Source organism: Oncorhynchus masou, chromosome 18 (genome assembly GCF_036934945.1).
Source record: "Oncorhynchus masou masou isolate Uvic2021 chromosome 18, UVic_Omas_1.1, whole genome shotgun sequence".
NCBI classification, from domain to species: domain Eukaryota; kingdom Metazoa; phylum Chordata; class Actinopteri; order Salmoniformes; family Salmonidae; genus Oncorhynchus; species Oncorhynchus masou.
Window position 1 is genome coordinate 48,043,841 of NC_088229.1, and position 26,245 is coordinate 48,070,085.

The window sequence follows — 26,245 nt, forward strand, 5'->3', positions numbered from 1 at the left end:
ACTGCGCACTCATTCATGTGCAAAACCAGCAGAAAACAAGCTTGAAACAATGTCTAAAGACTGTTGACATCTAGTGGAAGCCATAGGAACTGCAATCTGGGTCCTAACCCATTAGATACTCTATAGGCATCCAATTAAAAATACCCACATCAAAATAAATCCCACTTCCCGGGTTGGATGTTCCTCAGGTTTTCACATGCCATATCAGTTCTATTATACTCACCAGACATTATTTTAACAGTTCTGGAAACTGTGTTTCTATCCAAATCTACCAATCTATCCAAATCTACCAATTGCATGCATATCCTAGCTTCTGGGCCTTTTAGGCAGTTTACATTGGGCACGTTCTCATCCAGACGTCAAAATACTGCCCCCAAGCCATTAGAAGTTTTAACTAGCAATGCAAATATTTTCTGATTCGAATAATATTATCACACAGATCATAAATGTAATGTTTGCTAGCGAGGCAGCAATCTAACAGTCACTAGCTAGCTAACAGTACGCTTTAACTTGCAATGACAATAACTTTGACAAAATTACGAATGTATGATATCTGAAAATATAGCTAGTCATTTACCCGTATACATGAATGAACGCTAGCGTCCCATCTGGCCAACATCCAGTGAGGTTGTAGAGCGCCAAATTCAATTACAGAAATGCTAATTATAAAAATTCAGAAAACAAAACATATTTTACCTAGGTTTAAAGATTAACTTCTTGTTAAACCAACCACAGTTAAAAAAAACTCAGAAGTAGAGATAAAATGATTCCCTTATCTTTGATGATCTTCATATGGTGGCAATCAGAAGACTTTCAATTACTCAATAAATGTTCCTTTTGTTCGATGAAGTCTCTTTATATCCAAAAATCTCAGTTTTGGTAGTGCGTTTTCTTCAGTAATCCACAGGCTCAAACTCAGTCAAAACAATCAGACAAAAAATCCAAATTGTATCCGTAAAGTTCATGGAAACATGTCGATGTTTATATTCCATTTATACGATGCTTATATTGCATTCTCAGGTTGTTTTTTAGCCTAAATGATCTATAATATTTCAACCGGACAATAACGTTGTCAATATAAAAGGTAAACAAGAAATGCACATGCACCTGAAAAAGCTCTGCGACACATTAGGGTCCACCCATTCAGACTGTCTTACTCCCTCATTTATAAGAATACAAGCCTGAAACGATTTCTAAAGACTGTTGACATCTAGTGGAAGGCATAGGAACTGCAAATGGAGTCCTAAGTCAATGGATACTGTAATGGCATTGAATAGAAAACTATAAAACAAACAAAAAAAGTACTTCTTGAATGGATTTTCGCAGGTTTTCGCCTGCTAAATCAGTTCTGTTATACTCACAGACACTATTTTAACAGTTTTGGAAATGTTAGTGTTTTCTATCCAAATCTACCAGTTATATGCATATCATATCTTCTTGGCCCGAGTAGCAGGCCGTTTAATTTGGGCATGCTTTTCATCCAAAATTCTGAATGCTGCCCCCTACCCTAGAGAGGTTAATGTTCTATATTGCTCTGGTCCTCCATATCTCTGTAAATGAAAACTGGACCGTCTGCTGACACACAAATCAAATATGGTCACACACACTAAGACTCACCGACTGGTGTGTTCTCGTAGATGAGAAGATAGGAGTGGAAAAAGTAGTTCTGGAAGCGTGGAGGCTGGTTGGAGGCTGTGGAAGAGGAGAGAAAGAGAGAAGAGTGGGATTAGGTTAGGCACTATAGGGTCTTGTGATACCCCTATACAGATGTGAAAAATGTGAAATAATAAATGTTTAAGTACCTGGAGGCATAGGCATACACTGCAGGAATACTGATATGTGTGTGTGCATGCTTGCATACATCTATGATTTTAACAAAGCAAATTTGAGAACAAGGCTACCTAAATTCTGTCAACATGTCGATTACGGCACTCATGCGGACAATACACTGGCCGCTACTTTAACTTCCGCGATGCATAAAAGCCCCCCCCCCCACCTTCCCTTCGGCAAATCAGACCATGACTCCATTTTGCTCCTACCGTCCTATAGGCAGAAACTCAAACAGGATGTACCTGCGACTAGAACCATTCAACGCTGGTCTGACCAATCTGAATCCATGCTTCAAGAATATTTTGACCACGCGGACTGGGAAATGTTCCAGGCAGCCTCAGAGAATAACATCAATGTATACGTTGACTCTGTGAATGACTTTATTAGGAAGTGCAGAAACCATGAATAGATGGCGGCTTTCGTGCAAAACTGAAAGCGTGAACCACCGCATTAACACAACATCGACGGGAAAGTAGTGGAGAAGGTGGAAAGTTTTAAGTTCCTCGCCGTGCACATCACAGACAAACGTAAATGGGCCACCCACACAGACAGTGTGGTGAAGAAGGTGCAACAGCTCCTCTTCAACCTCAGGATGCTGAATACATTTGTTTTGTCACCTAAAAACCTGACAAACTTTTACAGATGCACAATATCACCGCCTGGTACGGCAACTGCACCACCCTCAACCGCAAGGCTCTCCAGAGGGTGGTGTGGTCTGCACAACACATCACCGGGGGGAAACTACCTGTCTTCCAGGGCACCTACAACTAGTGATGTCACAGGAAGGACAAAAAGTGCCTGTTCACCCTGCTGCCATCCAGAAGGCGAGGTCAGTACAGGTGCATCAAAGCTGGGACCGAGAGACTGAAAAACAGCTTCTATCTAAAGGCTATCAGACTGTTAAATAGCAATCTCTAACTCAGAGAGGCTGCTGACTAGATACAGACTCAAATCATTGACAATTTAATAAATGGATCACGTTAAATGACGACACTTTAACAATGATTAAATATCCTACATTACTCATCTCATGTATATACTGTATCTTATACCATCTATTACATCTGCCTATGCTGCTCGGCCATCGCTCATCTATATACAGTGGGGCAAAAAAGTATTTAGTCAGCCACCAATTGTGCAAGTTCTCCCACTTAAAAAGATGAGAGGTCTGTAATTTCCATCATAGGTACACTTCAACTATGACAGACAAAATGAGAAAAAGAAATCCAGAAAATCACATTCTGGATTTTTAATGAATTTATTTGCAAATTATGGTGGAAAATAAGTATTTGGTCAATAACAAAAGTTTATCTCAATACTTTGTTATATACCATTTGTTGGCAATGACAGAGGTCAAACGGAGCCTACGGAGCTGTGAGGGGAACGGCACCGCAGTACCTCCAGGCTCTGATCAGGCCCTACACCCAAACAAGGGCACTGCGTTCATCCACCTCTGGCCTGCTCGCCTCCCTACCACTGAGGAAGTACAGTTCCCGCTCAGCCCAGTCAAAACTGTTCGCTGCTCTGGCCCCCCAATGGTGGAACAAACTCCCTCACGACGCCAGGACAGCGGAGTCAATCACCACCTTCCGGAGACACCTGAAACCCCACCTCTTCAAGGAGTACCTAGGATAGGATAAGTAATCCTTCTCACCCCCCTTAATGATTTAGATGCACTATTGTAAAGTGGCTGTTCCACTGGATGTCAGAAGGTGAATTCACCAATTTGTAAGTCGCTCTGGATAAGAGCGTCTGCTAAATGACTTAAATGTAAATGTAAACGTTTTCTGTAAGTCTTCACAAGGTTTTCACACACTGTTGCTGGTATTTTGGCCCATTCCTCCATGCAGATCTCCTCTAGAGCAGTGATGTTTTGGGGCTGTTGCTGGGCAACATGATGTTGTGGATTTATATTTTTGCCTGAAGATCTTTCCTTTTTTCTTTATTAAATCACGGTCTCTAGTACTGCTGTGTCTGCCTCATCTTCTGGGTTCTGCCGACTATTAGTGGCTCAGTTTACTAAGTGACTGTTTCTCACACCGGAGACCTGAGTTCATAACCGGGTCCTGACAGTTCAGGCAGACAAATTGTTCAAGATGGATCACCAGGTATAGATGAAGAAAGCTAGACTAAAGAGACAAGAAGTGATACGAGGGATTGGCGATTGATAGATATGTAAAACAAAACCAAAATAATTATAAGGGAGGCAAATTTGGGTTTAGAGAAGAGTTTAAGTATAAAAGAAGAGGAGAGGGAGTAGAACAAAGGGAATGTAGGAGTGGAATGTGATTTCATGGAAGGATATGAGAGAGGGATAACATGGAGAGTAAGTAGTGGGAACTCACCTTCGCAAAAGGAGTTTAGGATGAAGAAGGATAGGAGAAGCTTGGCCACCGTCATCCTGCCACTGAAACCCACACTCCACAACATTGCCTGCTCCACACTGCAACATAAACACACATAGGACACATTCAGTGTGTGTTTTAAGAAAATGCTAATTTTCTAGAGTGAAAATGTACATTTATGACTGTAAGTACTGTTCTCTGAAGGAGGGAAATGAGGTACAACACAGCTATGGGGAATTTGCACGCAAGGGCCCTCTACTGAAGAACATTAGAATCAGGCCTGACACGGCCAATGAACACCAAGCCCCGACTTCCAAAGGTGATAAACCCGAGGTATGGATTAATTCATTCAATTCAGTACTGCTCTTGTTCAAGCCTCTTAATATAGGAAAGAGGAGCCAACTGAAGAGTCCAACATAATATTTATTATTGCTCCCATCTGTCACATGCACCTATGTTAGCTTTTTCAAAAGCTCCAAAACTGGCAAATATTATGTTCAAAGTAGTCCAACCTACAGAATAAACCAACAGACCACTCCAATAACATTTTCAGTAACGGTTACAGAATTTTATTTTAGTTTCTATGTTGTTTATCTACCTGAATGCACTGACTGTAAATCACTCTGGATTAGAACGAATCATAGATGTCTAGGCTGTTTCACAAGTTTGAACATCACAGTACAGTAAGGCATAGTTTAGTACAGTAGAGTACGATATGGTATGTTTTTTTATTTTTTTATTTCACCTTTATTTAACCAGGTAGGCTAGTTGAGAACAAGTTCTCATTTGCAACTGCGACCTGGCCAAGATAAAGCATAGCAGTGTAAACAGACAACACAGAGTTACACATGGAGTAAACAATTAACAAGTCAATAACACAGTGGAAAAAAGGGGAGTCTATATACATTGTGTGCAAAAGGCATGAGGAGGTAGGCGAATAATTACAATTTTGCAGATTAACACTGGAGTGATAAATGATCAGATAGTCATGTACAGGTAGAGATACTGGTGTGCAAAAGAGCAGAAAAGTAAATAAATAAAAACAGTATGGGGATGAGGTAGGTAAAAATGGGTGGGCTATTTACCGATAGACTATGTACAGCTGCAGCGATCGGTTGGCTGCTCAGATAGCAGATGTTTGAAGTTGGTGAGGGAGATAAAAGTCTCCAACTTCTGCGATTTTTGCAATTCGTTCCAGTCACAGGCAGAAGAACTGGAACGAAAGGCGGCCAAATGAGGTGTTGGCTTTAGGGATGATCAGTGAGATACACCTGCTGGAGCGCGTGCTACGGGTGGGTGTTGCCATCGTGACCAATGAACTGAGATAAGGCGGAGCTTTACCTAGCATGGACTTGTAGATGACCTGGAGCCAGTGGGTCTGGCGACGAATATGTAGCGAGGGCCAGCCGACTAGAGCATACAGGTCGCAGTGGTGGGTGGTATAAGGTGCTTTAGTGACAAAACGGATGTGACTGTGATAAACTGCATCCAGTTTGCTGAGTTGAGTGTTGGAAGCAATTTTGTAGATGACATCGCCAAAGTCGAGGATCGGTAGGATAGTCAGTTTTACTAGGGTAAGTTTGGCGGCGTGAGTGAAGGAGGCTTTGTTGCGGAATAGAAAGCCGACTCTAGATTTGATTTTCGATTGGAGATGTTTGATATGAGTCTGGAAGGAGAGTTTACAGTCTAGACAGACACCTAGGTACTTATAGATGTCCACATATTCAAGGTCGGAACCATCCAGGGTGGTGATGCTAGTCAGGCATGCAGGTGCAGGCAGCGAACGGTTGAAAAGCATGCATTTGGTTTTACTAGCGTTTAAGACCAGTTGGAGGCCACTGAAGGAGTGTTGTATGGCATTGAAGCTTGTTTGGAGGTTAGATAGCACAGTGTCCAAGGACGGGCCGGAAGTATATAGAATGGTGTCGTCTGCGTAGAGGTGGATCAGGGAATCGCCCGCAGCAAGAGCATCATTGATATATACATAGAAAAGAGTCGGCCCGAGAATTGAACCCTGTGGCACCCCCATAGAGACTGACAGAGGACCGGACAGCATGCCCTCCGATTTGACATACTGAACTCTGTCTGCAAAGTAGTTGGTGAACCAGGCAAGGCAGTTATCAGAAAAACCGAGGCTACTGAGTCTGCCGATAAGAATATGGTGATTGACAGAGTCGAAAGCCTTGGCAAGGTCGATGAAGACGGCTGTACAGTACTGTCTTTTATCGATGGCGGTTATGATATCGTTTAGTACCTTGAGCGTGGCTGAGGTGCACCCGTGACCGGCTCGGAAACCAGATTGCACAGCGGAGAAGGTACGGTGGGATTCGAGATGGTCAGTGACCTGTTTGTTGACTTGGCTTTCAAAGACCTTAGATAGGCAGGGCAGGATGGATATCGGTCTGTAGCAGTTTGGGTCCAGGGTATCTCCACCTTTGAAGAGGGGGATGACTGCGGCAGCTTTCCAATCCTTGGGGATCTCAGACGATATGAAAGAGAGGTTGAACAGGCTGGTAATAGGGGTTGCGACAATGGCGGCGGACAGTTTCAGAAATAGAGGGTCCAGATTGTCAAGCCCAGCTGATTTGTACGGGTCCAGGTTTTGTAGCTCTTTCAGAACATCTGCTATCTGGATTTGGGTAAAGGAGAACCTGGAGAGGCTTGGGCGAGTAGCTGCGGGGGGGCCGGAGCTGTTGGCCGAGGTTGGAGTAGCCAGGCGGAAGGCATGGCCAGCCGTTGAGAAATGCTTGTTGAAGTTTTCGATAATCATGGATTTATCGGTGGTGACCGTGTTACCTAGCCTCAGTGCAGTGGGCAGCTGGGAGGAGGTGCTCTTGTTCTCCATGGACTTCACAGTGTCCCAGAACTTTTTGGAGTTGGAGCTACAGGATGCAAATTTCTGCCTGAAGAAGCTGGCCTTAGCTTTCCTGACTGACTGCTTGTATTGGTTCCTGACTTCCCTGAACAGTTGCATATCGCGGGGACTATTCGATGCTATTGCAGTCCGCCACAGGATGTTTTTGTGCTGGTCGAGGGCAGTCAGGTCTGGAGTGAACCAAGGGCTATATCTGTTCTTAGTTCTGCATTTTTTTAACGGAGCATGCTTATCTAAAATGGTGAGGAAGTTACTTTAAAGAATGACCAGGCATCCTCAACTGACGGGATGAGGTCAATGTCCTTCCAGGATACCCGGGCCAGGTCGATTAGAAAGGCTTGCTCACAGAAGTATTTTAGGGAGCGTTTGACAGTGATGAGTGGTGGTCGTTTGACTGCGGACCCATAGCGGATACAGGCAATGAGGCAGTGATCGCTGAGATCCTGGTTGAAGACAGCGGAGGTATATTTGGAGGGCCAGATGGTCAGCATGACGTCTATGAGGGTGCCCTTGTTTACAGATTTAGGGTTGTACCTGGTGGGTTCCTTGATGACTTGTGTGAGATTGAGGGCATCTAGCTTAGATTGTAGGACTGCCGGGGTGTTTAGCATATCCCAGTTTAGGTCACCTAACAGAACAAACTCTGAAGCTAGATGGGGGGCGATCAATTCACAAATGGTGTCCAGGGCACAGCTGGGAGCTGAGGGGGTCGGTAGCAGGCGGCAACAGTGAGAGACTTATTTCTGGAGAGAGTAATTTTCAAAATTAGTTGTTCGAACTGTTTGGGTATGGACCTGGAAAGTATGACATTACTTTGCAGGCTATCTCTGCAGTAAACTGCAACTCCTCCCCCTTTGGCAGTTCTATCTTGAAGGAAAATGTTATAGTTGGGTATGGAAATCTCAGAATTTTTGGTGGCCTTCCTGAGCCAGGATTCAGACACGGCAAGGACATCAGGGTTAGCAGAGTGTGCTAAAGCAGTGAGTAAAACAAACTTGGGGAGGAGGCTTCTGATGTTGACATGCATGAAACCAAGGCTTTTTCGATCACAGAAGTCAACAAATGAGGGTGCCTGGGGACATGCAGGGCCTGGGTTTACCTCCACATCACCCGCAGAACAGAGGAGTAGTAGTATGAGGGTGCGGCTAAAGGCTATCAAAACTGGTCGCCCAGAGCGTTGGGGACAGAAAATAAAAGGAGCATATTTCTGGGCATGGTAGAATATATTCAGGGCATAATGCGCAGACAGGGGAATGGTGGGGTGCGGGTACAGCGGAGGTAAGCCCAGGCACTGGGTGATGATGAGAGAGGTTGTATCTCTGGACATGCTGGTTGTAATGGGTGAGGTCACCGCATGTGTGGGAGGTGGGACAAAGGAGGTATCAGGGGTATGAAGAGTGGAACTAGGGGCTCCATTGTAAACTAAAACAATGATAACTAACCTGAACAACAGTATACACGGCATATTGACATTTGAGAGAGACATACAGCGAGGCATACAGTAATCACAGGTGTTGAATTGGGAGAGCTCGCTAAAACAGTATGTGAGACAACAACAGCTAATCAGCTAGCACAACAACAGCAGGTAAAATGGAGTTGACTAGGAAGGGAGGGTCGGATTAACTACACACAGAGCCTGAGTGCGCCTGGGGCCGACAGATAAAACATAAACAAGCAGAATGGAGTACCATGATTAATGGACAGTCCAGCGTGCATCAGCTATGTAGCCAAGTGATCAGTGTCCAGGGGGGAAGCAGTGGGTGGAGCAGGGAAGCTAGACTGTTACGGTACAGGACAGTAGTTTATTTAATAGAATAGACTACAGTACACTAGAGTTTAGTATAGTTTAATTCCGGACATCTGTGGAAGTTGGAATATATCATTATCCAACACATCCATGATTTTTATCGAGAAGTCAAATGAAGTCCAAAACCCTCACTCAGACTAAAAACAAGTTTGAACTAGGCTTGGTTATACTAGATTTCACGACAACTTTACCTTTCCTTTCTTGCAGTCAGTTTCAAACAGAACATCCAATTCCGCCATTGCTCCGACCCAGATCTAAGGAAAGACCTTCACAATGATGCTTGCGATCTGATGGCTACGAACCCTTGTCAATCTTTACTGCCAAACAACACATCTAGACAGTGGCGGTTTTAGCATATAAATCTTGGTAAGCACTTTGAATTCAGAACATGGGCATTCTTACAGTATTCTCCCTGTACACCAAGTTAGAACCGTAGGATAAATAACAGGGGAATATAAGCAGACAATGAAAGCTTTTACAATATTTGATGATGACATTTCCCTTCATTTGTGACTAGGGGGCAGTATTTTCATTTTTGGAAAAATAATGTTACCGTAGTAAACAGGATATTTTGTCAGGACAATATCCTAGAATATGCATATAATTGACAGCTTAGAATAGAAAACACTCTAAATTTTCCAAAACTGTAAAAATATTGTCTGTGAGTATAACAGAACTGATATTGCAGGCAAAAGCCTGAGAAAAACACAATCTGGAAGTGACCCATCTTTTGAAAGCTCTGCGTTCCAATGTGTCCCTATTGAGCAGTGAATGGGCTATCAACCAGATTACTTGTTCTCCGTATTCCCCAAGGTGTCTACAGCATTGTGATGTAGTTTTACGCATTTATGTTGAAGAATACCCGTAAGAGGCAACATTGCGCAACTGGTCAACTGATGGCTCCCAGAATGATTCTCGCGTAAAATACAGAGGTAGCCATTATTCCAATCGGTCCTACTGAATAACCAATTGTCCCAGTGGATATATTATCGAATAGATATTTGAAAAACACCTTGAGGATTGATTATAAACAACGTTTGCCATGTTTCTGTCGATATTATGGAGCTAATTTGGAATATTTTTCAGCGTTTTCGTGACTGCAATTTCCGTGCGATTTCTCAGACAAACGTCAAGAACAAATGGAGCTATTTCGCCTACAAAAATAATATTTGGGGAAAAAAGGAACATTGGCTATCTAACTGGGAGTCTCGTGAGTGAAAACATCCGAAGCTCATCAAAGGTAAACGATTTAATTTGATTGCTTTTCTGATTTCCGTGACCAAGTTACCTGCTGCTAGCTGGACAAAATGCTATGCAAGGCTATCAATAAACTTACACAAATGCTTGTCTAGCTTTGGCTGTAAAGCATATTTTGAAAATCTGAGATGACAGGGTGATTAACAAAATGCTAAACTGTGTCTCAATATATTTCACTTGTGATTTTCATGAATAGGAATATTTTCTAGGAATATTTATGTCCGTTGCGTTATGCTAATTAGTGTCAGTCGATGATTACGCTCCCGCACGCGGTATGGGGAGTCACTAGGGTTTAAACAGGCTTTAGGCTGCATGTGCACCACCAAGTCAGAACAGTAGTTCTGATGGGAAGAGGGACCACATTCTTAGGGTGAGCTACTGGGTAACTAATAGCTTACTACACAACATACAATTAGTATTACTTTATACTTATCTCCCTGCCATATTACATAATTTATGCAGCAGCATACAATACATATTTTTGGACCGCTGTGCTCTGCTCACTTGAATAGAAAGGTGGTCCTTCTTGAGGCCAAACTTTGTTGTCAAATTCTGGAATTCTCTGGATTTATGGGGTTTTCAAAAGAACTGGTTTAATCATGATGTCAGTGATCTTCAGGTCAGAGCTCTAGAAAGAGGCCCGAGATCTCAACTTGGAATTATGAGTTGGATGACCGTTCAAAACTTATTTTCCCAGTTGGAGCTTGTTTCTTTACAAGTTTCCAGTTGTCTTGAACGCACTAAGGTCTGAGATGTCCAGTTTCCAGTTGTTTTGAGCGCGGCAGAAGGAATGCTGGTTTGACAGCATGGCCAATGTATTCAACCTTTTCTGGCCAATATGTATTAGGTGTGAATGTTTATACTTTTAACCAGACCAGACTTGGACCACACATCCTCTCCACCAAATAGTAGGCAGGGGAAGCAAAATAGTGATTGCTTTGCGACGCTCACAGTTAGCCACTGATTCCTTCCAAACCACTCATTGTTGAATATGCAATTTCCAACCTGTTGTTAATTGTTTAGGTCCAATGGCCAATGGCCAATGAGCACCAATACATTTAATCTATAATTTATCTTCATATGTTTTAGATTAACTAACTTCAAAGTAATGACTCGGGACGTCAGGTTTGATATGAAAGCTTCTTTTAGTAATAATACTTGTTCACGTTACATTTAACAACTTTAGATTCTACAGAGCAATGCAGGTAAGATGCTAGCGGAAAGGTCAGCTTAATCACTTTGCACCTGCACATAACTGGCGCGTTATCTCTCTCATTCCAGTCGCAAGGCAGTCTGGTACTTGCAGTCAAAAGCGTAATTCAATACTAACCAATACAATTACATATGCAAATAACTGTAAAAAAATATCTTTAGATACAGCTCCATTAATTAACTTAAACAACTCTGTAACACATTAAAGTTACAACAATATGACAAGGATTTGCCAGTAGATTGTTGAGTCATGATGATGACTACTTGTCTAGCTAAGATTTTGAAAGTATGATGTTGACATGATCAGTCCAATCAAAGCTACAGTTGATATAACATTATTTGACAGACATATCTGTCTGGACAGGGGAAGGAAATAACAGGTGATTGAGTCCAGGTGAGTCCAAATGATCGCTGATGCACGTGACGAATGAAGCAGGTGTGCGTAATGATGGTGGCAAGAGTGCGTAATGCTGGGGAGCAGGTGTGACAGTACTCCCCCCTCCCCTAGTGGGCAACATCCGGCGTCCCACCTGGGTGGGCCTGACGGGCTGGCCGAGGCACGGGCGCTAGGCAAGCCGGCTGGGGGTAAAATCTTGACCAACTGACAGAGGCGTGGTAGCCTGGCGAGCCGGCTGAGGTGTAAAACCCTGGCGATCTGGCTCAGGCCTGACATGGGATGGGTGCCTGCCGAGCCATCCAGGGCAAGGAAACATCTCGAGCCAGTTAGGAATTCCGATGAACTGGCTTAGGCACCCCTGGTTCTATCGGCGGCGGCCCCTGGACCCGATATCACGACCAACCGAAACGCCAGCACTCCCTGATGCGCCGTTTGATGGCTTCCGCATTCTGTAAGGACCGCCGTTGAAGTCGAGAAGCAGGTACGTTGAGTCAAACATTTAATGAGGAACAGACAAGGAACAAGACAGGAACAGTGTCAGCACATGGGTGACAAAACGGCATACGAATGTTAACACGGAAGCGAGGAACAGAGTTGGGGGACAGACAGATATAGGGATGGAAATAACAGGTGATTGAGTCCAGGTGAGTCCAAATGATTGCTGATGCATGTGACGAGGGAATCAGGTGTGTGTAATGCTGTGGAGCCCGGCGCCCTCGAGCTCCAGGGAGAAGTGCGTGAGCAGGCGTGACACTGACGACTAATGGATGGGGAATTTAACATGAACTGCTCATTTACACACTCTTTAATGCCTCATAATCCGGATTTCTAGGTGTTAATGACCTCGTGAAACTCACTGTCTGTCTGGCAAAATATTTAAATAAAGAGGGGAAGTGTTAATTATATTTAGAGAGAGAGAGCTTATCTGTTAGCACAGCGTCATTAGGCCAACTGTAAGGTTGATATTAATTAGGCATAATCACACTTAATATGAGGAGGGCATAATTAAGCTTCTTGCTAATTGCAGTGTTTGTTTACTGGTATTTACTGTTAATGTCACCGAGTTGAGTGTTGAGTCTAGTGGGGTGCCACAAGGGAACATGACTCGACACTTACCTTCTATCCACATCTCATCTCAAGGACTGGGGTGTATTTCATTTGTGCACATCGTAGAAGACTGTTGCAAAACATTTTGCTACTAAAATGAGTTTGTTTCCTGTTGGTTTCCAGTGGATACACACCTGATACACTGTATGTTAGGGAGATGTCACACTCCCTAAATCTGGATTTGACTTATTACCCTTCAAATAACATGTGTAAATGTATAGCTTAATGTCAATTAATAATGAACACAAGGCAAGGAAGAACAAGGAAGAACAAATTATGTTATTCTGGGTAAAAAAAAATATTTTCAACTGGTCTTCTCTATATTATGGTAACCACAAAAAAGTTAAAACAACATGAACATGACAGCATAAACCTGTGCTGCCCCTGGGCAATGTTCAGTTACCAAACATTGAATATTCAAATAGATACACTACATGACCAAAAATAGATACACTACTTGACCAAAAGTATGTGGACAGTATGTGCTCGTCGAACATCTCATTCCAAAATCATGGGCATTAATATGGTCTTGGTCCCCTTTGCTGCTATAACAGCCTCCACTCTTCTGTGAAGGCTTTCCACTAGATGCTTTAACACAGCTGCAGGGACTTTCATTCAGCCACAAGCATTAGTGAGGTCGGGCACTAATGTTGAGATATTAGGCCTGGCTCGCAGTCGGCATGCCAAAGGTGTTTGATGGGGTTGAGGTCAGGGCTCTGTGCAGGCCAGTCAAGATCTTCCACACCGATCTCGAAAAACCATATCTGTATGGATCTCGCTTCGTACATGGGGGCATTGTCATACTGAAACAGGAAAAGGCCTTCCCAAAACTCTTGCCCCAAAGTTGGAAGCACAGAATTGTCTACAATGTCATTGTACACTGTAGCATTAAGACTTCCCATCACTGGAGCTAAAGGGCCTAGCCCAAACCTTTTGTATATACATTATATATGTGTACTGATCAAACATGTGACTCACCACCTCGATTCTGTCTTACTTTGCAAAATGTGAAATGGTGTTTTTTACATTGGATAAAAGTAGAGACTCAGGGCTACAAAATGGTATCTCATACACTGCATTTGAGGAACAATGGGAAAATAATTCTGCTTGTAAACTCACTTTTGAGAAAATTGCCTTTGAATGTCTTGGTATCTGATGAAGAGCTCTTCTTTGTCTACACCCATTCAGTATCGTTCACACCCTCTTAAGCATTAGCCCCACCCATCTCGTGTCACTCGAAGCGCACACTTGACACTCTGACCGATGATTTGTTTACCTCTGGATAACATGAAAACAGCCTAACCAACTCTGCAGTTTCAACAATGCCTAACATTAGTCTCTAACTAGAAAAGCAAACCGCTCTGGGAAACGAATAATAACGTGCGCTAGGGAGCCAGCCAGCTAATGTTAGTGTCACGCCTTGGTCTTAGTATTTTGTGTTTTAGTTAATTGGTTGGTCAGGCCAGGTTGTGACATGGGTTTACTGTTTGTTGTATTTCTTAGTGGGGTTTTTTAGTTATTGGGATTGTGGCTGATTAGGGGTGTGTGTTGCATAGGTTTGGCTGCCTGAGGCGGTTCTCAATCAGAGTCAGGTGATTCTCGTTGTCTCTGATTGGGAACCGTATTTAGGTAGCCTGTTTTTCACTTTGTATTTCGTGGGTGATTGTTCCTGTCTCTGTGTTAGTGTTCACCAGACAGGCTGTATAGGTTTTTCACGTTCCGTTTGTTGTTTTTGTTATTTCATGTATTGCCTTTGACTCATTCCTCTCTGCCTCCTTCTTTCCACTCCTCTCCTCTTTTGACCTCACCCTCTCACCTTCCCCCCCTACTCACAAGGCAGGCAATACGCTCGACCTCATCTTTACTAGATGCTGTTCTTCCACTAACCTCATTGCAACTCCCCTCCAAGTCTCCGACCACTACCTTGTATCCTTTTCCCTCTCGCTCTCATCCAACACTTCCCACACTGCCCCTACTCGGATGGTATCGCGCCGTCCCAACCTTCGCTCTCTCTCCCCCGCTACTCTCTCCTCTTCCATCCTATCATCTCTTCCCTCTGCTCATACCTTCTCCAACCTATCTCCTGATTCTGCCTCCTCAACCCTCCTCTCTTCCCTTTCTGCATCCTTTGACTCTCTATGTCCCCTATCCTCCAGGCCGGCTCGGTCCTCCCCTCCCGCTCCGTGGCTCGACGACTCATTGCGAGCTCACAGAACAGTGCTCCGGGCAGCCGAGCGGAAATGGAGGAAAACTCGCCTCCCTGCGGACCTGGCATCCTTTCACTCCCTCCTCTCTACATTTTCCTCCTCTGTCTCTGCTGCTAAAGCCACTTTCTACCACTCTAAATTCCAAGCATCTGCCTCTAACCCTAGGAAGCTCTTTGCCACCTTCTCCTCCCTCCTGAATCCTCCTCCCCCTCCCCCCCCTCCTCCCTCTCTGCAGATGACTTCGTCAACCATTTTGAAAAGAACACTGCCCTACTCTGTGCTCTGACCTCTTTCTCCCCTCTCTCTCCAGATGAAATCTCGCTTCTTGTGACGGCCGGCCGCCCAACAACCTGCCCGCTTGACCCTATCCCCTCCTCTCTTCTCCAGACCATTTCCGGAGACCTTCTCCCTTACCTCACCTCGCTCATCAACTCATCCCTGACCGCTGGCTACGTCCCTTCCGTCTTCAAGAGAGCGAGAGTTGCACCCCTTCTGAAAAAACCTACACTCGATCCCTCCGATGTCAACAACTACAGACCAGTATCCCTTCTTTCTTTTCTCTCCAAAACTCTTGAACGTGCCGTCCTTGGCCAGCTCTCCCGCTATCTCTCTCAGAATGACCTTCTTGATCCAAATCAGTCAGGTTTCAAGACTAGTCATTCAACTGAGACTGCTCTTCTCTGTATCACGGAGGCGCTCCGTACTGCTAAAGCTAACTCTCTCTCCTCTGCTCTCATCCTTCTAGACCTATCGGCTGCCTTTGATACTGTGAACCATCAGATCCTCCTCTCCACCCTCTCCGAGCTGGGCATCTCCGGCGCGGCCCACGCTTGGAATGCATCCTACCTGACAGGTCGCTCCTACCAGGTGGCGTGGCGAGAATCTGTCTCCTCACCACGCGCTCTCACCACTGGTGTCCCCCAGGGCTCTGTTCTAGGTCCTCTCATATTCTCGCTATACACCAAGTGACTTGGCCCTGTCATAACCTCACATGGTCTCTCCTATCATTGCTATGCAGACGACACACAATTAATCTTCTCCTTTCCCCCTTCTGATGACCAGGTGGCGAATCGCATCTCTGCATGTCTGGCAGACATATCAGTGTGGATGACGGATCACCACCTCAAGCTGAACCTTGGCAAGACGGAGCTGCTCTTCCTCCCGGGGAAGGACTGCCCGTTCCATGATCTCGCCATCACGGTTGACAACTCCATTGTGTCCTCCTCCCAGAGCGCTAAGAACCTTGGCGTGATCCTGGACAACACCCTGTCGTTCTCAACCAACATCAAGGCGGTGGCCCGTTCCTGTAGGTTCATGCTCTACAACATCCGCAGAGTACGACCCTGCCTCACACAGGAAGCGGCGCAGGTCCTAATCCAGGCACTTGTCATCTCCCGTCTGGATTACTGCAACTCGCTGTTGGCTGGGCTCCCTGCCTGTGCCATTAAACCCTACAACTCATCCAGAACGCCGCAGCCCGTCTGGTGTTCAACCTTCCCAAGTTCTCTCACGTCACCCCGCTCCTCCGCTCTCTCCACTGGCTTCCAGTTGAAGCTCGCATCCGCTACAAGACCATGGTGCTTGCCTACGGAGCTGTGAGGGGAACGGCACCGCAGTACCTCCAGGCTCTGATCAGGCCCTACACCCAAACAAGGGCACTGCGTTCATCCACCTCTGGCCTGCTCGCCTCCCTACCACTGAGGAAGTACAGTTCCCGCTCAGCCCAGTCAAAACTGTTCGCTGCTCTGGCCCCCCAATGGTGGAACAAACTCCCTCACGACGCCAGGACAGCGGAGTCAATCACCACCTTCCGGAGACACCTGAAACCCCACCTCTTTAAGGAATACCTAGGATAGGATAAAGTAATCCTTCTCACCCCCCCCCTTAAATGATTTAGATGCACTATTGTAAAGTGGCTGTTCCACTGGAGGTCATAAGGTGAATTCACCAATTTGTAAGTCGCTCTGGATAAGAGTGTCTGCCAAATGACTTAAATGTAAATGTGAATGTCATTTGTTATATTAAAAACATGAGTAACCAACACGCTGCATTTCGGTCCGACTCTCTTTCGACAAACGAAGAACGCCGTTACAGTTAGCTAGTTAACGGAACACTTTAGCTTAATACATATAGCTAGTTAGCTAGGTAAACAATTAACCTAGCTAGGTAAACAGCGTTTAAAATCACACATATCACGTAACATTAGCTAATGAGCCAGTCAGCTAACATTAGCTAGTTAAACAACAATTAACAAAGTGCCAACAATGCCTAACATTAGACTCTAACTAGAAAAGCAAACAGCTCTGGGAAACAAATAATAGCGTCCGCTAGGGAGCCAGCCAGCTAACGTTAGCTAGCTAACAGTACACTTTAGCTTAAGACATATAGCGAGCGAGCTAGGTAAAATAATTTACCTAGCTTGGTAAACAACGTTTAAGATCAGACGTCACGTAACGTTAGCTAACGAGCCAGCCAGCTAATGTTAGCTAGTTAAACAACAATAAACAACGTGCCAACAATGTCACAGTGGTGGGAATTAACCAACAAGGTCCAATGTTAGCTAGCTAACATTAGGCTCTAACTAGAAAAGAAAATGGCTCTGGGAACCAAATAATGTCAGCTCGGGAGCCAGCCAGCTAACATTAGCTAGTTAGCTAACAGTACAATTTAGCTTGAAATGAAACCACTTTCTGTCAAAATTAGAAATGTTTAATATCTGAAAATGTAGCTAGCTATCTTAACTGTATACGTCATGCATTATGGACGCGTCTCCCTGTCAGGACTGCCAAACCACGGTTGCCCTTATTTTGAAGATGTTATCAGGAGACGGGTGTTTTCTCCATCTCTTCAGCTATCATACTCTAATTCCACTGATTTGAAAACTTGATCCTCCAGGAAGTGGAGAGCAACATTTATGCAGCTCCACTACACAATACATTTTTAAAAGGCTGCGTTCGACAGGATTACCAACACAGATTGACAAGCTCAAATAGACAGAAGCCTTTAATATGGCAGACCAATCTCAACTCCTCCCTTGGTATGTCCAGCCCACTCATTATATCAGCCAATCATGGCTAGTGGGAAGGCTGCCTTAACCAACAAGTCTAGTAATTTAACAATTTTATTCACATTTACAGATGACATACAAGTTTGTATTAATGCACATGAAAGTTCACTTTGAGAAGGAATTTTCTTTTTTTAAATATTCACGTTCAAACGGCTCTTGTGAAGTCGTGACTTGCGACAAGCATATTTTCCTGAATCGGGTCACAAGTATAAACGCAACATGAAACAATTTAAACTATTTTACTGAGTTACAGTTCATATAAGGAAATCAGTCAATTGAAATATATGCATTAGGCCCTAATCTATGGATTTCACATGACTGGGCAGGGGCACAGCCATGAGTGTACCTGGGAGGGCATAGGTTGAACATACTGCCAAATTCTCTAAAACAATGTTGGACGCAGCTTATGGTAGAGAATAAACATTAAATTATCTGGCAACAGCTCTGGTGGACATTCCTGCAGTCAGCAAGCCAATTGCACACATCCTCAAAATTTGACACATCTGTGGCATTGTGTTGAGTGACAAAACTACACATTTTAGAGTAACCTTTTATTGTCCCCAGCACAGGGTGCACCTGTGTAATGATCATATTTAATCAGCTTCTTTGATAATCCATCCATCTGACAGGTATGGCATATATTTGCAGAGTGAAATGCTCATTAAAAGAGAAACAATGCTCACTAAAATAGAAAAAAAATATTTTGTGCGTAATACACTTTTCTGGGATCTTTTATTTCAGCTCATGAAACATGAGACTAACACTTTTGTCATAACTCTCCTGTGAGGATCCAATGATCAGCTTGGCAATGGTTGACAAATAACCAGGCCCTGTCTCACCCACAGAAGAGGGGGGGGGTGGTGCTGGGACGCTTTTTGACACCTCACACCCGGTCGTAAATGTTATGCAGCAGAGGACTCTCTGGCTCCCTAGTATCAGCCAAAGGAATATCTTTGTTCACAGACTTTTGCCCGCCCTAAACTCTAACATCCAAAAAGTGGATAATGGAACAATATTTCTATCATAAATTATGTGGGTAATGGTCATTGGGGACCTAAAGAATAATAAGGTCATATTGTTTGTCATTTTTTGATGTTATTTAAAACTGTATGAACCAAATACTGTAACTTAGGAAGGAAACCCCCTTTAGCTCTCAAGTTGACAGATTAAAGTATTTTTGTTAAGATATTATTGTGATTTTGATTTTCTAATGAGATAAGTGTGTGAGTCAGTGAGCGAGTGAGGCCCGTCAGTGGAGAGCTCAGACAATGCCTAAACCCTACCTGACTTCTCAGAGATCGGGCCTTTCATAATTGATTACACTTACACACACCCCTTCTCTCTCTCTCTCTCTCTCTCTCTCTCTCTCTCTCTCTCTCTCTCTCTCTCTCTCTCTCTCTCTCTCTCTCTCTCTTTCCTACCCTAACAAGGCCTCACTTGTCTGTTAAATTAATTTGCTTACAATTCCATTTCCAGCGTGTATTTGTTTTTGCATTATTCCCCTCTAACCCACTTTGTTTTGCTTCACACTGTATTACTCTAGGGCTGAGCGATAATGGACAAAATATTCTATCATGGTATTTTTTTTTAAATGACATATTTTACGTTTTTTTTATACTGTTCAACTTCAACCCACAAAAAAGTAATAATCTTCATCAATTTCTGCATTTGAGATCATTACGTAGGGCTACCACGTAGGACTGCACGATATGGGCAAACAATTTGGGCCTTATTTTTAACCAAATGTTGCAATTTGACCTGTGATTTAGAGCAAAACACTTGGGATAACTGTTGGAATCATGGAAATAGAATGTCTATTCTAATTATATAGTTAGAATATAATAGTGGGCACTTTTAATAGTGTTGTTTGACATGACAACGAATTAAAATGCCAGGGAGGAATTATTTTGACAGGGTAAGATAAGTGTGTCCTAGGGGACCCTATACTCTTTGGCTACATTGACTGATTTCTCTTAGCTACTTCATGTAGCTAACATATTCTTGGTTTGCGTATTCCTCTAATTTAGAAGATACTGTTGCACAAACAACATGCTGATTTAGGTCTACACCATCACTGGTATTATCAGGCTGTATAGCTAGTTACGTTTACTCTTACTCAGTACATGTATTAGCTAGCTAATTAGCATTAGCGGCTAACAATCAGTGGCTAACAAGATTTAGGAACAACTTGCTAAAAGAAAAGAAAAGACAAACTAGCTGTTTGCAGATGTAAGATACACAAGCTAATAGTGTAAATATAGAATGCTAATAGATGTATATTAAACGGCTAAGTGACAACTGCATCGTTGTCATCAACATTGTTGCATATGCTGCATTGACCATGCAGACTGAACGCAAGTGTCTCGTGGTCGAGGAACAACAAATGCGCTCCTTGAGTGACAGGAACCGGGGCTATGTCTGTGTGGAAAGCGGCATGGAGAGAGAGAGTGGAGAGAGATGACTCAAGTAGCGATGTAAACTACGTATAAAAATGGTTGTTACACACTCCGTATCACATTTAACAAACCAAACGTTAAAATACCATTATAAAAGGTAAAGTAAAAACCCAAACCGGACCGTGCATCAATACAGGTATATCGCAAAAAACGGTATACCGCCCAGTCCTAATTTATTCCCTTCAGTACAAAGGAGAGGCAGAGAGGGAAACCAGCCTGTCTCTCAGGAATCCAACAGCAAAGCTGGAAGGTATAATCCAAAGGTAAATAAACAGCCTAAAAACCTGCGTGAAATACAGTAAAATAAACATGCAGTTGCCATTCAGTCTCTGGTATGCTGTTTGAGATACGGCACATGGTGGATTCAATTCAGCCAAATAAAGAGAAATGTTCAGGTGAGGCAGAAAGAGACTGGAAAGGTAGAGAAGATAATAGTAGTGGTGTGTCAGTGCACGTGTGTCAGTGCAAATGGGGACATTTGTTTTCATTTGGTTTCCTGTTTCCTCAGCATTATTGCAGATAGCGTTCAAAACCCTTGTCTCCTCTCCACTGCGGTTTCCTGTAGCCCTCTATAGCCTTTCTCTCCTTCTCTCTTACACTCTTTACATCCTTTCCCTGCTGTGCCCTGGAGACCCTAGAGACTCTGCTCTCCACCATCTCTCTCTCCTCATACCCTCCACCTCCCCCTATCCCAGCCTCTTTCACTTCCCCCTTTCCCTCCATTCCCTGCCTGGCCCTGGGTCCCTCTTCTCCCCCACTCTCCCCCATGGCTGTGGTCCTGTAGCAGGGGAGATTATGTCCACTCAGTGGGTGCACAGAGAGGGCCTTAGCATCACGCCTCAGTGTGTGTGCGCGTGCAAGTGCGTGTGATTGTGTGTGCGTGTCTGTGTGTGCCGAGGAATGCTCCACACAGAACCTGAGTGACACGGGGAGCAGTTCATGTGTTATATAATCTCCTACTTCAGCAGTGTTTATCAGTAAAGCATAAAATGCCTGAGGCAGTATTAGCTAGTATTAGCTGCAAATCCTGGAGCAATGTTAAACTGATCCAATCTAGCCAAACACAAATTAGTGCTATAAAGCAGTGGAAGTAAATAATGATAGACTCATTAGAGCTGTGTTAAAGGTGCAAAAAGCAGAAATCCGCCATTTCGTGGTTGCTAAAATTCTAATAGTTTGTGACAAAACAAGCAATGTATAGTGTAGAGAATCATTGTACCATCTAAACCGCAGTGAAATATATTTTCAATAAACCAAAATATTGTATTTTCAGCTGTTTGAAGATGGTGTACAAAACCAAAAGTAAAACACCCAAAAACCAAAAACTTGGGCCTCCTGAGTGGCGCAGTGGTCTAAGGCACTGCATCGCAGTGCTAGCTGTGTCACTAGAGATCCTGGTTTGAGTCTAGACTCTCGACCGGGAGACCGATGGGGCGGCGCACAATTGGCCCAGCGTCGTCCGGTAGGGGAGGGTTTGGCCGGCAGGGATGTCCTTGTCCCATTGAGCTCTAGCGACTCCTGTGGCGGGCCGGGCACATAAACGCATAGACTGTAACTACTAATTGGATACCCTGAAATTGGGGAGAAAAGGGAGTAAAATAATTTACGAAAAAAAAGAATGGAATGCATAAAAATAGCGCACATAGAACAGTTTCACTGCTTCAAAGTCTTGCTTTCAATGAGAAAGACAGATCTATAGCTCACATTTCAATAATGAATTTGGTCAGGTCGACCAAGAAGTTACATATTGCAGATTTAAAAAGCTACAGGAAGAGAAGAGCTTTGTCCCAAATAGCACCTTATTCCATTTTTAGTGTTCTACATTTGACCAGGGCCCAAAGGGTGTAGCCATGGTGTAGAGCATGAATAGTCAATAACAACACACTTCCAGACCAGTGTTTATCATTACTTAAAAACGTTTAAATGGTATGCTATTCCCTATGTAGTGCACTACTTTTGACCAGGGTCCAGAAGGCTCTGGTCAAAAGTAGTGCCCTATGTAGGGAATACGGTGAATTCGGGACATAGCCCATGTGGTTCAATGGGACCTGGATTAAGCAGCATTTAAAAGCATAGTTATATGTTTCATATGTGGACACAAACAATGATCTAATATTTTTGGCAAAACAAAAGAGTGCTCTATAGCTTTGACACAACGTTGTCCTAACCCAATCAATCACTCACATACTGAAAGGCGCACCCACAAAACACACAAAATGACACACACCTCTGCTACCACATTCTCATCACTAATCCCTCTCCCAAACGTTAAGGACATCTCTGAGATGACGGATGGATGAGTGGATAAGACTCACCCCTGTACAGGTTTGGTTCTACAAGGCACAGACCGAATAAGGCAAAAGATAGTCCTACAGAAGACGTAGAGAGCAGTGAGGCGGGCCCCAATGCTACACACTGTCCTCTCTACCGCAGCTTCCCACCCCCCTCATCCCCATTGTCACTATTCATATCTCAATCTCCCGGTCTCTCTCTCTCTTTCCCTGACTCCCTCTGTCAAAGTCACTGCTCATCTCCTGGTCTCTCATCACCACCCCCTCACTTGCTCCCTCTTCTCCTCCACTCCTCTCTCCATCTCCAGGCATGTCTCTTCCTCTATTGCTTCCCATCACTTTTTGCCTCTCTTGGACAATCTTTCCCTTTTTCCATCCGTTGGCTCTGTCTGTTCCTGGTATTGTCTGCGTCGGGTCTCATCTCGTTCCCTTTCGCTTCAATACACTAATACACTGGGTTACTGGAGAGTAAAAGAAGAGTACTATTAAAGCACTACTACCGTGGAAAGCAATCCACAACCTCATTGCAACCCATGGCACATTACAACGTATTTCCCCCACTTCCAACACTGTGCTATTTAAGAGTTTCTCACAAACTCACTTGATGGTTCAAGACAAAGTTCCATACTACCCATACACTCAGTGCAAATCATTTTTACAGTGGAAGTGTAAAGTTAAGCCATTCTAAAGTCTACTGTAACACACAGAACACATTTCTAAATGGCTCATATTCACTACTACTTCACATTGAAATGGTAGAATAGTTCAGCCGATTTAGCCCATGTAGTAATATACATAAAAATGTTATATGAGCGACATAAAATATACTACACTATTTCACTGTAACATTAGGTCTTCAATCAAAGTCAGGATAGGCTACACCGCAGAAACGAGTCACTCCTGGTAATTTGGCTAATAACTAGAGCCCATTAAAATTGCTTTATAGTTTTTTCCTGCTTTCAGCCCACAAAAATGTACTACTGTTTAATTACTGGGGGGAAAGTTTTGGGATCTTTTCTCGTTTATCTCTTGGTAATATCTGATTAAGACCAAAAAATGATTGTAAAGTGAAGCGTAATAATATCTGGACCCTCTGGGTTGGTTCCAGAGAGGTCCCCTTGTCCAACAGTATCTCTCTGACTCCCACCCGGCCCACAGCACCAGATACTATTGATTACATGACAATTGTGTCTGACTTAACTTAACCTTGGTGACAACCAATGTCCCTTCTAAGCTGCGCGCAAGCACAGCCACACACTTGTTCCAGGACTGTCACACAGAAGAAATACTATGCGGAGCAGAGACGCAACAGATTGAACTTCACGGAGTTCGCCCCATTAGTTTCCACTATATAGATATTTTTTTCTATGACCATATCAACGTTATATCATCCCCTTTTCTATGTAACAAACCAAAACAAATCTAACTTTGCAAGATTGAGTCTGTGATTTTGTTGTAGGCAGAGCCAAAGCGAAACAGAGTATAAATATCTTGGCAGGGGTAGCCCACAAGCGGTCTTTCCATCACATCACCCCTGAGTGAATGTGCTTTTCAGATCAGTTCATATCAGAGGGTGGAATGTGCACATTTGCTGATATTCTTTGCTAGTTAGCAAGTTATTAGCCCAGTTATTGATAAGTATAGGTCAGCATTTAGGAGTTACTACTTCCTACAAGGCTACATTTCAGGCTGTCTTTGAAAAGCATGTCAGGTAAAAAGCCTTAATGTCTTAATTAAAGGGGCAGTGTTATAATTTAAGACAGGCTTGAATATGCACATAAGCCAATAGACAGAGGGATAGTCTACATTACCTAATTCTCTGTATGGTAAAAATAATAAATTGTATTTTGTAAAGTGGTTTCTTGCATCATACAATGCAATTTAAAGTCACATATTTGGCCCATAGTATTACAGACCATGTAAAACATTACTTAATGTCAAGCTCTTCATAATGTAAAAACTTTTTAAAAGTCTCATGCAATGTAGGCCTGCATTGAACACCACATATAGGCTACCGTAGGCTATATCATAGAAATCAAAGCTATTTCCATGTGAAAATGTTATGGGATTTGCTACATTGTTTTTGTTTGGTAGGCTTACATTATGCTCAAATAGCCACAACAGCCTATTGGCTACTGTCTAAAACTGTGAGGGTACAGCCTCAGAGTTCACTATAAATGATAATGTTTCCGCTCACAATACCAAAGATTAGCTCAGTACACCCCAAACTTTGAGGGAACAATGGTGAAAACCCCTCTCGAAGCCAGCGCCAGTCAGGGCTCTGGCTGTAGCCTGGAGCCTCCTGGGCAGATCTGTAGATTATCACATCAATCAATGATAGATAGATACATACGTCTCTCCCCTGCTTGCCAAAAAATAATTGCTCATTAGCCGAGTGATCCAAAAGTGATTAGGGGACGTTTGGCTGTGTCAGGGATAGAGGGAGGGGGGAAAGGAGGGAGGAAGGTTGGCGAGACATTGTTGCTCTGATGAGCTGAGTAATGCCATCTCTCAGATATTTTAATCTGTGTAGTCTCACTCCAGTGGGGATAGAAAGGCTGTCGCCTGACTCAGCATTCCTGAGTACTGTATGACAACAGTGGGATGATACGAGGGCATCTGGATCGTACTGTAGGTACAGTGGTTTGCGAAAATTTCCTGGTTGCAGTTTCATCTTGGTTTTGCCTGTAGATTCTGTTCTGGGGCACTCACAGACAATATCTTTGCAGTTCTGGAAACGTCAGAGTGTTTTCTTTCCAAAGCTATCAATTATATGCATAGTCGAGCATCTTTTTGTGACAAAATATTGCACTTAAAACGGGCACGTCTTTTTATCCAAAAATGAAATACTGCCCCTAGAGTTCCAAGAGGTTAAACCACTTGAGTGTTGCTTTAGCAGTATGCTTAGGGTCATTGTCCTGCTGGAAGGTGAACCTCTGTCCCAGCCTCAAATCTATGGAAGACAAACATGTTTCCCTCAAGAATTTCGCTGTATTTAAGGCCATCCATCATTCCTTCAATTCTGACCAGTTTCTAAGTCACTGCCGATGAAAAACACCCCCACAGCATGATGCTGCCACCACCATGCTTCACAGTGGGGATATTGTTCCTGGGTAATGGGAGGTGTTGGGTTTGCGCCAGACATAGCATTTTCATTGATTTGCCAAAAAGTTACATTTTAGTCTCATCTGACCAGAGTACCTTCTTCCATGTGTTTGGGGAGTCTCTCACATGCCTTTTGGTGAACACCAAGCGTGTTAGCTTATTTTTTTATTTAATTAAGCAATGGCTTTTTTTCGGCCACTCTTCCGTAAAGCCCAGCTCTGTGGAATGTACGTGTCACACCCTGACCATAGTTTGCTTTGTATGTTTCTATGTTTTGTTTGGTCAGGGT

The 26,245-nt window shown here is 43.6% G+C and overlaps 1 protein-coding gene across 1 annotated transcript in view; it reads right to left on the bottom strand.

Moving 5' to 3' along the window:
- Positions 1–26,245, bottom strand: part of LOC135504722 (cadherin-23-like) — a 611,744-nt gene that overhangs the window by 549,201 nt on the left and 36,298 nt on the right. Inside the window, exons 2-3 of the mRNA XM_064923533.1 lie at positions 4,176–4,273; positions 1,618–1,692 (exon numbers count right to left, since the gene is read on the bottom strand). Coding sequence (XP_064779605.1) covers positions 1,618–1,692; positions 4,176–4,260 — 160 coding nt within the window. The 5' untranslated portion in view covers positions 4,261–4,273. The remainder of the gene's footprint in view (positions 1–1,617; positions 1,693–4,175; positions 4,274–26,245) is intronic.